General features: G+C 60.1%; 1 protein-coding gene across 2 annotated transcripts; it reads left to right on the plus strand.

The window, feature by feature from the left end:
• Positions 1 to 5757: 5757 nt before the first annotated feature.
• On the plus strand, positions 5758 to 12561 carry NFKB2 (nuclear factor kappa B subunit 2). 2 transcript variants are annotated; one of them, XM_018069087.2, is made up of 22 exons: positions 5758 to 5801; positions 6233 to 6311; positions 6769 to 6809; positions 6903 to 7001; positions 7232 to 7383; positions 7993 to 8099; positions 8250 to 8408; positions 8514 to 8618; positions 8762 to 8847; positions 8972 to 9110; positions 9190 to 9309; positions 9414 to 9596; positions 9759 to 9900; positions 10038 to 10152; positions 10354 to 10561; positions 10650 to 10819; positions 10984 to 11086; positions 11220 to 11449; positions 11647 to 11716; positions 11820 to 11992; positions 12070 to 12181; positions 12272 to 12561. In XM_018069087.2, the coding sequence occupies exons 1-22, from the start codon at positions 5781 to 5783 to the stop codon at positions 12385 to 12387; spliced, it is 2730 nt and encodes a 909-aa protein (XP_017924576.1). In that variant the 5' UTR covers positions 5758 to 5780; the 3' UTR covers positions 12388 to 12561. The 2 variants fall into 2 exon arrangements, with proteins under 2 accessions (XP_017924576.1, XP_017924577.1); XM_018069088.2 differs by having other exon boundaries at positions 6772 to 6809.
• Positions 12562 to 12779: the final 218 nt, after the last annotated feature.

Genomic DNA, 12779 nt, shown 5'->3' on the forward strand with positions numbered 1-12779 from the left:
GGCCCCCTTCGGTAAGCGATGTGCAGGAACAGGGGGCTCACTCTTCCCTCACCACACAAGCCTGGTATGCTGGGAGGGAGGGAGATCTCTGTTCTTCCCTCCTCCACAGGGAAGGTTCAGCAGAGCAAGCCTGCCAAGTATGACTGTCAGAGGAGCCAAAAACCCAGAGTGCCTTTTCCCTTCCTTGGGAAGTTATGGCAGTGCCGGTCTGTCTGCACCCCAGTGAGAATGGCAGCAGGGGGTCTCTCCCTGCCTGGCTTCCTGGGTGGAGGCAGTGCCTCACACTGCCGCAGGATGACACCAGCAGCCCTAGCTGGCCTCGCTGGCCCCTCGAGCTCTTGCTGCTCAGGGCCTTCCTTGCCTTCAGTTGATGACTTTCCTGTCATTTTTTTCAGCTTTGAGAATTGCTGAGGCAGGTTTCACCTCCTGGGTCATGGCATTCCCGTGCTCCCAGCTAATTTGGGAAGTGAGTCTGAATTTACCATCATACCAAGACACTGTGCCTGCAGAGCAGCAGATTTGCCCCCCTGTACCGCTGCCAACCGAAGCTGTCCCATGAGGGAGCGTCCCAGTCCGGGGTGGGCGGCCACCAGCCCTCCCACCCAGGGAGCACAGGCATAGAAAGGGGAGGCACTTCTGTAGGAACAGATAAACGCATGCCCTGTTCTGCTGGGACTCCCAAATCCGTCCGCTGGTGCCTTGGCCAGCACCTGCCTGATGGGAGCCCATCCTGCTCAGTCCCAGCATCCTCAGGCTGCAGCCCGGGGTGTCCTGGGCAGGGGGGTGGGGTGTTGAGGGGTATGAGTGCTCTGTGTGTGTGTGTGGTGTGTGTGTATAGATCTAAAAACATGTGTATATATATATATATATCCCCATATATATATATATATAAATTTTCCCTTGTCCCTGGAGAGGGGCATTTGCTGCTGCTGCTGTGCGCATTGATCAGGTTGGGCTTGCCTATTTGCCCACCTTTCCAAACCGGCCTGTAAATCCACCAGTATATGTAGTTCAAAGAGGAGCATTTCTGACTTTTATATCTAATATATTTTTTAAAAAGAATATATAAAGACAACAGTGAATTTACAATAATAAAAGTGAAAATCAGCCATGGGCGAGGCAGATGGTCCTTCCCCGCCGCGGTAGCAGCTGGCTTTGGGAACAGGGTGAGTGGCCCTGCGGGTCTCAGGGGACAGCCGTGATCCCGGGGCTCGGTGCCCTGACCCGGGAGGGACGGGCGGTTTGACGGGATGCAGCAGCCTGGAGCTGCCTGTCCYCTCGGGGGCCCCCCGCCCCGCCGTGCCGCTGTCCCGCCGGGCGGAGCCGGGACCGGGAAGCCCCGGGAGGCGGAGTCAGGACGGGACTTTCCCGGTACCGCGGCCGGGGCGCGACGGCTGGGCTGGGGCTGGGATGAAGGTAAGCGGCCGGGCCGGGGTGGGGGTATCTGGAGGTGCCGGGGGGATGCGCCCGAGCGGCAGCGGGCAGGGCTGCCTGCGCCAGCGGGAGAAGGGTTCCCAGGGAAAGGGAACTGAGCGGTCCAGAGGTTTAAAGTTCCCTTTGCCAGGGCTGCCCATCCTTGCAGAAGGGCCCTCGGCCGCTCCTGGGCCTCCTTCTCGCCTCGGCAGCCACGCCGGTCCCTGGCTTCCTCTGGACCGACCATGGGGCTCGCTGGGGTAGGGGAAGTTGGGAAGATTGAGGATGGAGAGACAGCTGCTCTCTTGGAGTGGGGAGGAGGCAGCAGGTCCCAGCGCTGGCGCTTACACCCGTTTCCCTGGCGGTGGGGAAGTTGTTTATTTTCCTGTTTCTGTGTTGCCAGTGAGTGCTGCCCTATCCCGCTGCTCTCTCTCTTGCATGTTGAGCCCTGCTTGCGCTGGAGCAGGGCTGGCTTCCTGCCTGCTCCGAGGGGAAGAGATCCATGCCCGCAGGCTCAGCAAGATCTACCCCAAATGGAGACGTGAATGCCAACACGGTAGTGGTATTGTGGGTAGAGTGGAAACCAGAGAGAGTGAGAGATGGCAAACGCTGGGTTGTCACTGAGAGGGGTTCTCTGAGGGCACACAGATGTACAACTGGAGCAATGGTTCATAACACAACAGCAAAGGAGCTGATTTACAGGCCCTAGAGGAGAAAACCAGAAGATCAGTGGGTGGCTGGGGTTTGCCAAAACCAACTTGATAGCCACAAAGAGAGTAAAGGCGTTTTATGCAGAAAGATACAAATGGCTTCAGTGCTCGAAGGCAGGCTGTTGGGAGGAGAAGGCTTGGACAGCTTTCAGGGAGAGGGGATTTCTCTCTGCTGTGCTTGCACATTAAGGACCTCATTTCCAGGAAGGGTCTCAGAGCAAAGTCCTTGTAAACAGTAGCAGAGACTCAGCAGCCTCCTGCCAGCCCCTTGACAGTAGCTGTTGGGACACCTAGGATGGAGCAGAGCACAGGATTTGTGCAGAAAGCAAGGCCAGGTATTTAGGGCCATCTTTTTCAGGTGTTAGCAGACCCCAAGGGAAACAAAATGCACGGGGAATCGTATGTTAGAGGAGTAGCCAGCTGGGTGGCTGGAACATGTCAGCTGTACACTAGGACAGTTTGGAGCAGGGCTGCACTCGTGCTGCCTCCTGCATTTCTGGAGCACTCTTTCCCATGGCTACTAAACACTCTCCCCTCAGATAGACTGACGTATATTTCCCTCCTGCCTGCGGGGCATCAGCTCTGCGAGTCAGCCGACTGTCATGGGAGGAAAGAAAATAGCACCTGCGTTACTAGGTCACGTTCAAGGAGCTGCAGGCATGGAAGAATGGCTTTAACTCACGCTGCTTGCCAGCAGCTGGCCCTTAATTGAAGCAGTCTGGCTGGCACAAGGGAGGCTGTGCCGTCTGGCAAGGGTGCTGTGGCACTGCTGTGCTCCGGGGCCAGGCACTGGTGCTGTGCCTCGCAGTGCCTCGTGTCTGGGTTGCTGCTCTTTTCCCCCATTCCCAGCAATGCCCAGAGAATCCTTCCTGAGCCTAGGAAGGTGTGAAGATGGGGAGGAATTAGCAAATGGGGGCTGCAGTTCAAGATCCTGCTCCAGCTCAGATGTGCTGGGTAACACAGACCAGGGGATGGTACTGATGGAGGAAGGAGAGATGGGTTCCCTTCTGGGATGTGTGGGGGATAAAAGCTGGGTGTGCTACATTCCTAGGGGAAACCCCGAGTCCTGGCATGGCTGCTTGGCACAGAAGGCAGGACTTACCTTGAGAGTAGGTCTGAGGTTGCTTTTCCAGGAACAAAGAAGCAGGTGATGACACCATCTCTGCTGCAAGGTGAGCTTCCTCCAGCACACACTGTGCAGGGATATGGCCAGCAACCTCCCGAGAGAGCCAGAGCTGTGCAGGCTGGGGAGATGCAGGCACAACTCTGTGACATCCCAGTCATGCTGTCTGCTGCAACAAGTGGAAGTATCCTGGGCAGCAATGAGTGCGCTGTGAAAACCCCTCAAGAGGGGATGAGGCTGATGGCACTGGAGAAGGGGAGCTGTGCTATCCAAAGGGCACAATTTGTTCTTATCCAGCATCTTCAGGCCTGGGTTCCCCCAGCTGGGCTCAGCAGGTAGAGTTCGAGGTGGCTGTTCCCAGCACACTGAGGAAGGATGTTTGTCCCTTTCTCCACCTCTCTGTAAAATCTGTGCCAGTAGATGGGGTGGCTGGCTGGTGGTGGCAGGCTGAAGCTGCCCAGGAGGTATGATGGGTGGGATCCCAACAGCAGGGAGGGTGTGCTGCTTCCCACAGACCAGTGGGGGTTTGTGTCCATGTTCCTAGGCCTTCTGAAGCTCCTGCAGAATGGCAGGAGGAAGGTCCCGCCTCATTTTGCAGTGCTAGATCTCTACCTTCTCCCTCCTTGCACCCTCTGCTGCACCTGCAGGTCCTCAGACTCCATTGGCTGCATTGCTGTCTGGGATGCATCCCACGGGCTGGCAGGGCAGGGGCTGCAGGACCTCATCAGGGCTCAGGTGGCAGGCCAGCCAGGGGAAACCTCAGGCCTGGGGTCACAGGACAGCCCCTTTGGAGGACTTGAGTGGCTGAAAAATCTCCTTGAAAAGATTCTGTTCAGCTTCTGAAGAATATGAGTCACACATGAGTTGAACAATCCCCTTCCTTCCCCTCTTCTCCCACACACCCAAAATCCCCTGAGCGGGACCTGCAGCAACCACTGATTCAGAAATTCATGGTATGAGGGCACCGTGGAGTCAGATACAGGGGCTTTTTTGCCTTTTTTCTTCTTTTCATTGGTTAGTGAGAAGAAATGTGGAGCAAGAGAGCGTGCTCGGAGGCTCTGCTCTGATCCTGCCCCTTTGCTAGAAGTCACCGGTGGTTTTCCGTGGTCAGGCAGACCTTGACACCAGTGGAACCCCTGTCTGTGGTACTCGCAGTCCCTGTGGCGATGCTGGGGCTGGACGGGTTGTTGAGACCAGCCTCTTCCTCCCCGGTGAGTAGGAGGGTGCAAGTGTCCTGGGCGGCAAGGAAGGGCCCCTGCTGCTGGCAGTGCCTTGGGGTCGGCGGGGAGCATGCAGTGCTGAGTGCTGGGGCGGTGGGATATGCTCCCACAGGGAGCTCTGGGGCTGCCGCTTCCACTTTGAAGGCAGATGTTCCCAAGCGGGAAGGAGGGAATGGGAACACGGATAGCGAATGCCTCTCACAGGCCACCTCCGCGGGATGGATGCAGGAGCTGCCGTGTAAGTGGAAACTGGGGGAGAGGGAAAGCACCCCTTTGAGTGCCTGGAAGGGGACTGCCATGTGCTGGCTTCGGTCTGCAGAGTTCTGGAGAGCTTCCCCTGGCCAGGGGGAGACCAGCAAGCTTGGGGGCAGTGCTTTGGGACGGCTGCTCCTGTTTGAGTTCAGAGGGTCTTGGAGGAGACATCCCTGGGCCGGAGGCACATCATCGGGGTGGGATGTTGTGGTGTTGGGACCTTGGGGGACCCAGGAGCTGTTGCCGGGCTTTGTGGTGCGGGCGAGTGGTTTCAGCCGTGTTGTACTGCAAGTCTTGCCGGGGAAGGGCCGATGGCTGCGCGGCGGGGACCGGCGCCTGTAGCGGGGCAGGCGGCCGGGGACGGCAGGGCCAAATCCCTCCGTGCTCCCGGGGGAAAACTCGGGACATGTGGCGCTCCGGGGCTGCAAGGGAGGCGCCGGGCGAGGATGGCCGGGGGAGGCGGGCGGGCGTGCCTCCCGAGGATTTTCCAGCCCGCCCGGGGTCCCGACGTCGCACAATCCCAGGCGGCGAGGGACGGCTCGTCCCACTGCCCCGGGCGGCCGCTCGGCGGGCGGCAGGAGGGTCGGCCGCGCTCCCGAGCCGTGCAGGCGGGCCGTGCAGGGCCGTGCGAGCCACGGCCGAGCCCGTGTCCCTGCCCTGTGCCGCGTGCAACCCGTGCCCCGGGGTGCCCGTGTCCCCTGCCCCGTGTCCCCCTGCCCTGTGCCCGCGTGCCCGCGTGCCCCGTGTCCCCTGCCCTGTGCCCCGTGCACCGTGTCCCCGGGTGCCCTGTGTCCCGTGGTCCCGTGCCAAGGGCCGTGCCCCGTGTCCCCTGCCCTGTGCCCCGTGTCCCCTGCCCTGTGCCCCGTGCCCCGTGCCCGGGCCGGTGCCCGGCGTGTCGCGGCCCGCGGGGCGGGGGCGGTGACGCGCGGCCCGTCATTTCCGCGGCCTCGGGCGGGGTTTTTCTAGGGACTTTCCGGAGCGGGGCGGTGCCTTCCTGAGCCCCGGTACCCGCTCAACAAACCCCCTCTTCCCACGCAGGCCGGCGGGCCGGCCCGCGCCGACATGGACGAGCAGTTCCAGCCCGCGTGAGTGCGGCACGGATCGAATCGGGTCGGCCCAGGGGGGTGTCGCTGCCTGATCCCGGTCCCGTAGCTGGGCAGGGAGCAGTGCCCGACCCCACGGGTGGGGTGGGAGGTGGGGATCTGTGCCTGCCTCTGGGGTGGGAGGTGGAAGGGTCTGTGCCTGCCTCTGGGGTAGGAGATGGGAGGTCTGTGTCAGCCTCCAGGGTGGGTAAAGGGGATCTGCTGGTGCCCCCAGGGATGGGCAATGAGGGGTCTGCTCCTGCCCACCCCTCTTCCCAGGGAGGGACAGGGGATCTGTTCCTGCCCTGATGGGGGTCTGTGCCAGACTGCCATCACCTGCCCAAGGTGGGAGATGGGGGTCTGTGCCAACTCTCCAGAGCGGCTGGGGATTCCCCACACTCATCACACTGAATCTTCCCTCCCATCACCCAGTGCCTGGATGGGATTGTCTACGATGACTTCAGTTTTGGTTCCCACATGATGGAGCAGAAGGAGCCCCTGATTGAGACGGGTAAGGGCCCCTCTGGCTGTGCCCTTCCAGGGGTCCCCAGCTGCAATGGGTTTTCCCTGCAGGCTGACTCACACCTCTTAGTTCCCAGCAGCACCACAGGCTGTATCCTTACTGGACCCACTGTGAGCTGGCTGGGAATCCCTGTCCCGTGCCACCAGGATGGGCCCTGCTGCTCAGTCTACCAGGGACTACCAGCTTAAGCTGTGACCTCCCCGTGGCCCCTGCTCCCCATGTGACAGGGCATCCTCTGGCCTTCCCCTCCTCTCCCTGCTGCTCTGACTGCTGCTCCCAGCTGCGATATGACAGCAGAGGGGCTGGGGGCCTTCAGTACCCTCATGGGACAGACAGGGGTCACCCCGCTTTCAGTACTGTCCCCATACCTCCAGCATCCTTGCGGGAAACATGCACTTTGGTTATCCCATGTTTCTCACCGGTACATCTCCTTTCTGTTCTCCAGTAGAAGGTCCCTACCTCGTCATTATTGAGCAGCCAAAGCAGGTAAGGATGTCACCCAGGGTGTAACTGTCACCCCCTGCTCTCATGGCATCAGGTTTTGGCCCCCCTTGGCTGACCCTCTCTTTGCCTCCGCAGCGGGGTTTCCGGTTTCGGTACGGCTGTGAGGGCCCTTCACATGGGGGGCTGCCAGGAGCATCCAGTGAGAAGGGACGCAAGACCTATCCCACAGTCAAGGTGAGCGCTGCCCTGGGGAGGGGATGGAACAGCATCTTCAGCCAGCAGTGCACGAGCACCAGGAGGGAGCCTTGAAGGAAGGACAGGAAATTTATAATTAGCTCCGTGTGTCTCACAGCACTGGAGGGATGAGAGGGCTGTGGCAAGAGGAGTGGTGGCTATGGGGAGGGGATTTGTGGAGAGTCCTGCAAACTCCTGGTATATTGTACCTATCTCCTTTCTCCCTGCAGATCTGCAACTACACAGGGATGGCTCGGATCGAGGTAGACCTGGTGACGCACAGTGACCCTCCTCGTGTACATGCCCACAGCCTGGTGGGCAAGCAGTGCAACGAGGCTGGCAACTGTGTCACGATCGTGGGACCCAAGGACATGACAGCTCAGTATGTGTGAGAGGACCCAGGGTGGCCTCTTGCCTTTGTGAGGTGGCTGTGGGTGCTGCCTGCAGCTTACGAGATGGGGACAGGTGGGAGTTAGTGCACGCTGGAGCTGGGTTTGCTGGATGGGGCCAGGAGTGTGTTTAGACAAGTTCATTGTTACAGCTCTGTTCCCTGAGCATTTTACCTAGATCTAGGTTTTGGCACATGCACCTTATTTTGGGCTTCTGTCCTTGGCTGCAGCTCCCCAGCTTTGCAGATGACTTTTGAAGCCAGCCTGAATCATGGGGTTATTCAGCAACCACTGCAGTTGCTCTTATATGTCCAGCCCTGGCTCAGCTTGGTCCTGTTTCCATTCCTCTGGCTTTCAGTCCCTCTGGTCTTGTCTTTGACAGCCCTTTGGACTTGTCACCTGTGGAGCCCAGAGTTTCCTGGCTCCTTTCCTGTCCTCTGTGGTTGCTCCTCTTCTGTCCCACACATGTTGACTCACTGCTGTCAGAGTGGCACTGCTCTGTGCTTTGCTCAGCTCCTTCCCAGCTGCAGGAGACTACCCCTTTGGGCTGGCTGCTCCCAGCCCTGACACTCCGAGTTCCCAGAGGGTTCCCTCTTCTTCAGGTTCAGCAACCTGGGTGTGCTCCATGTCACCAAGAAGAATATGATGGAGATCATGAAGGAAAAGCTGAAGCAGCAGAAGATGCGTAACAGGAGCCATCTGCTGACGGGTGAGGGCAGCCTGGGGACTCAGCAGAACTCGGCCCCACAGGGTGACAGCAGGGGGGCTGGAGTTAGCATGGGGCTGGAGTGTGTGGGTGGGAGGACCTGGAGCACCATCCCCCCACCCAGCCTGACGGTATCTCGCCCTGCCCTGGCAGAAGCGGAGCTGCGTGAGATCGAGCTGGAGGCGAAGGAGCTGAAGAAGGTGATGGACCTGAGCATCGTGCGGTTGCGCTTCACCGCCTACCTCCGTGACAGCAGCGGGAACTTCACGCTGGCCCTCCAGCCCGTCATCTCAGACCCCATCCACGACAGCAGTGAGCATGGGGCCAGCCTGGGGAGGGTACGGGGCAGGGCGAGGTAAGGAGGTGAGGGATGCTCTGTCTGCACAGTGGCTCTGAACACCTCCTCTTGCTCTGCAGAGTCCCCAGGAGCTTCCAACCTGAAGATCTCACGAATGGATAAGACAGCAGGCTCCGTGCGGGGAGGGGACGAAGTCTACTTGCTGTGTGATAAAGTTCAGAAAGGTAAAAGCCATTGCCTCCAGCCGAAACCTTCTGGAGGGGCTGTGGCAGGAGAGATCTGGGGCCCCTGGGTGGCCAGGGGTCTGTGTTCCTGGAGCCTGACTGGTGCAAGGAGACAGGCGCTGCCAGCTCCCTTCTCTCCCCAGATGACATCGAGGTGCGTTTCTACGAGGATGACGAGAACGGCTGGCAGGCTTTTGGGGACTTTTCTCCCACAGATGTGCACAAACAGGTACAGGGGAGACAGGGAGTGTCCTGCTGTGCTCCAAGGTAGACAGGTGCCCTGTGGGGTACAGGTGCCCTGTCCCCAGCTCCAAGGATGAGCAGGACCTCATATCCATGTGTCCTGCCCACAGTATGCCATTGTCTTCCGCACACCCCCCTACCACAAGCCCAAGATCGACCGTCCTGTCACCGTCTTCCTGCAGCTGAAGCGGAAACGGGGAGGAGACGTGAGCGACTCCAAGCAGTTCACCTACTACCCAGTGGTGGAAGGTGAGCACCCCCCAGGCATGCTAGCATGTCTCCTGCCACCGGGTCTGCCCCTCACCTCGCTGCCCCTCTTTCCCTGCAGACAAGGAAGAAGTGGAGAGGAAGCGCAAGAAAGTCCTGCCTCAGTTTCCCCAGCACTTTGGTGGGGGCTCACACATGGGGGGTGCTGGCGGGGGTGCCGGAGGCTTTGGCTCTGGAGGAGGTGAGTGGGGATGCCTTTTCCCCCTCCCTGCCTGGGTGGCTAAGGCCTGACCCTTGGGGCTTGCTGCTCCCCTCTGCTCACTTGTCCTCCTGCTTGCTCTGCAGGTGGCAACCTCAGCTTCCCCTACTCTCCTGGGCTGCCCTACAACAGCATCTACTCACCTGGACCCCACCCTGTGGGGAGCTACCAGGGGGGTGTGCAGATGAAGGGCCCCGAGGCAGAGGGGCCCGGGAGCAACAGGCAGGCACCCACAGAGAGCACGTACTGCAAGGAGCTGCAGAAGCATGGTAGGAGGGGCTGAGCTTGAGGGGGGACGGGGGGACATCACTAAGGAGAGGAGGCATGGGTTGGGGGCCTTTTGGGGTGCTGCTCTCCACTCCTGGGGGATACAGGAGGGTGGATGAATGGGGCTGCTGCTCCTGGAGGTGACATCCTGCTTTGCCCCCCAGCCCAGCTGTACCAGCTCTGGATGCTGGCACTAGCCCGTCGCAATGCCCATGCCCTGCTCGACTACTCGGTCACTGCCGACCCCCGTATGCTGCTGGCAGTCCAGAGGCACCTGGCCGCATCACAGGACGAGAATGGAGACACGTGAGCACACAAGGGATTTGGAGGGAGAGTGTGGGGGCCTTGTTGGGCGTTAGAGCCATTATGGGGGCTCTGGGTGTGGCAGGGAGTACCTGGAGAAGCATGGAGCTGAGCTAGGGACCACTCCACTCTCTTTTCAGGCCTTTGCACCTCGCTATTATCCATGAGCAGACAGCTGTGATCAAGCAGCTGATCGAGGTCATCGTTAGCATCCCCAGCCAGCAGATCATCAACATCTCTAATAACCTGCAACAGGTACGTTTTGCAGAGCAGCCAGTTCTCCTCTGCCTGGGAGCAGTTCCTCACTCCTGTTTCCCAACCCTGGAGGCTCCTGTTGCTGCTCTTGCTGAGGGGAGGCTGCAGATCTGAGCAAGGTGCAGCCACACTGGAGAGAACGATGGTGCAGGACTTGGCTCCTCTTGTGAGCGCTGCTGAGGGTGTGCTGCTGTCCTGCAGACGCCGCTGCATCTGGCAGTCATCACCAAGCAGCCCCAAGTGGTCCAGCTCCTGCTGCAAGCCCGCGCTGACCCAACCTTGCTGGACCGCTACGGCAATTCCCTGCTGCACCTGGCGCTCCAGGCTGGCGATGAAGAGATGCTGAAGACACTGCTGGCCCACCTGGGCTCGGCTGCCCCTTACCTGCTCCGCCTGCCCAATTTCCATGGTGAGTGGGGTTGAAGGATGATGAGCAGCACCATCGGTGCCGTCATGGGCTTTGCAAGAAGGCTTCTGAGTCTCTCCCCATCTTTCAGGCCTCCTGCCTGTGCACTTGGCTGTGAAGGCAAAGAGTTTGGCCTGCCTGGACCTGCTGGTCAGGACGGGAGCAGACGTGAATGCAGCGGAGAGGCAAAGCGGGAGGACCCCACTGCACCTGGCTGTGGAGATGGAGAACCTGAACATGGCTACCCACCTGGTGAAAAAGGTGTGGGGCGGCTGGTGTGGTGGTGGCTGTGGGACAGGGATGGGGTGCAGCTCCTACAGGGCCCTGGCAGAAGTGGGGGCTCCCCTGAGGTCTTCAGGTAACAGAATGTAGGAGAAGAAGTGCCTAGGCAGCCCATCATCATGGCCTCTCACCTTTCTTGTTAGCTGGGAGCAGATGTCAACAGCCGGACTTTTGCTGGGAACACCCCCCTGCACCTGGCTGCTGGCCTGGGCTCCCCTACCCTCACCAAACTGCTCCTCAAAGCTGGTAAGGCACTGCCCTTTCTCTTTTCCCTTCCCTCTCCATAGCCCTGGCTGCCTGTGCTGAGGCGTGCCAGGCACAGGGCAGACCCCTAGGCCCACCTTCCCTTCTGGGGGCTCATTCCACCCTTCCCTAACAGGGGCAGATGTTCTGTGTGAGAATGACGAGCCCATGAGCCTATCCTCATCGGAGGCCAGCAGCGACACGGACACTGACCCCGAGGAGCAGGAGCTGGCCATGGAGCTGGGGGAGCCAGTCCTGGCTGCAGAGCACAGCACCAACCCCAAGCTCCCCACACAGGGGCACTGGCAGGCAGGGCACAGGCAGCGCCGCTGCCACACATCCCTGGACCTGACTCGGAGCCAGAAGGTGTGTGACGCCATGGGACAAACTCCCAGGGAGCATTTCTGTGTGGGCCATGGCATGGATGGGGCAGAGCTCCAGGAAATGCTCCTGTGAGGATGCTGGTGCCCCTCCATGTCCTGGGGAGATCCATAGCGTGAGGAGGTGATGGGGGATCTGGGCAGTGCTTTATGGGATGCTGACATCTCAGTGTCTGTCTGCAGGTACGGGAGATACTGCTGCAGGCCTCCCAGCAGGGGCCCAAGGCGGAGCTGCCTACCGCTCCCCAGCCAGGTGAGTAGCCCTTTTCCTCCTGAAAGCACCTCACACAGGCAGGGCAGCACCCTCCTGGGGGCAAGGATGGGTAGCATGAGATGGAGGCACCTCTCCTGTGCAGGGAAGGTCCTGTCACTGGACAGTGAGGCACTGCAGGGGCTGGAGCAGCTGCTGAACCAGGACTGCAGTGGGTCAGACTGGATCGAGCTGGCCAAGCGCCTGGGGCTCTGCAGCCTCGTGGAGACCTACAAGGACACCCCCTCGCCCAGTGTCAGCCTCCTGCGCAGTTACGAGGTCAGTGCCTGGCTGAGGTGCCCCTGTCCCGCCTGCCTGCCCAGCCACTGGCCCCACTCAGAGCCCTCTCTCCACAGCTGGCAGGCGGCAGCCTGGGGGGACTGCTGGAGGCATTGGACTCTATGGGGCTCCACAACGCCGTGAGGATGCTCCACAAAACTGAGGCACTGGAGAAGCTGCAAAGCACAGGTACAGAGAGCATGGGCTGGGCGGGCAGAGGGTGTCTCTGCTGCCCCCCTGATGCCCCATCGCTAAGAGCACCTGGGAATTCTTTTGCAGAGCTGAAGGAAGACAGTGCCTACGGCAGTGAGTCGGTGGAGGAGGAGCAGAAGCCCACGTTGGCCTTGAAGCCGGGGGGTGAGCTTCCCCCCAACCAGCAGCCACAGGTGCACTGAGGAACCAGTAGCCCCTGTGCCCACACACTGCCCTCTGCCTTGCCCACACAAGTGCCTTCTGGACTTGGGGTCCCGGCTGCATGGACTGAGGGGGATGGGATGCAGCTGGCTCCTGCCCCTTTCTGCTCTTATTTAATGGTCCCTCTTCAAAATAAAAATACACAGTTTCCATTAGCCTTTGCCCTCCCTCTCTCCAGCCCCAGCCGTGAGTCAGTGGGCACTAACCCTGCTGAACTCTGCCTCAGTCTGGGAGTCTGGCAGCAAGGAGACAGCTGCCAGCCCCTTCTCAGCATCCCTCTGTGCCAGGGCTATTCCCAACTGTGGGGAAGAAACCACAGCACACACAAGAAGTGAAGAGCGAGTTTTACTTCAGTAACCGAGAGAAGCTGTAC

The sequence above is a fragment of the Manacus vitellinus genome, unplaced genomic scaffold (assembly GCF_001715985.3).
Source record: "Manacus vitellinus isolate BGI_N305 unplaced genomic scaffold, ASM171598v3 scaffold_15_pilon, whole genome shotgun sequence".
Classification (NCBI taxonomy): Eukaryota; Metazoa; Chordata; class Aves; order Passeriformes; family Pipridae; genus Manacus; species Manacus vitellinus.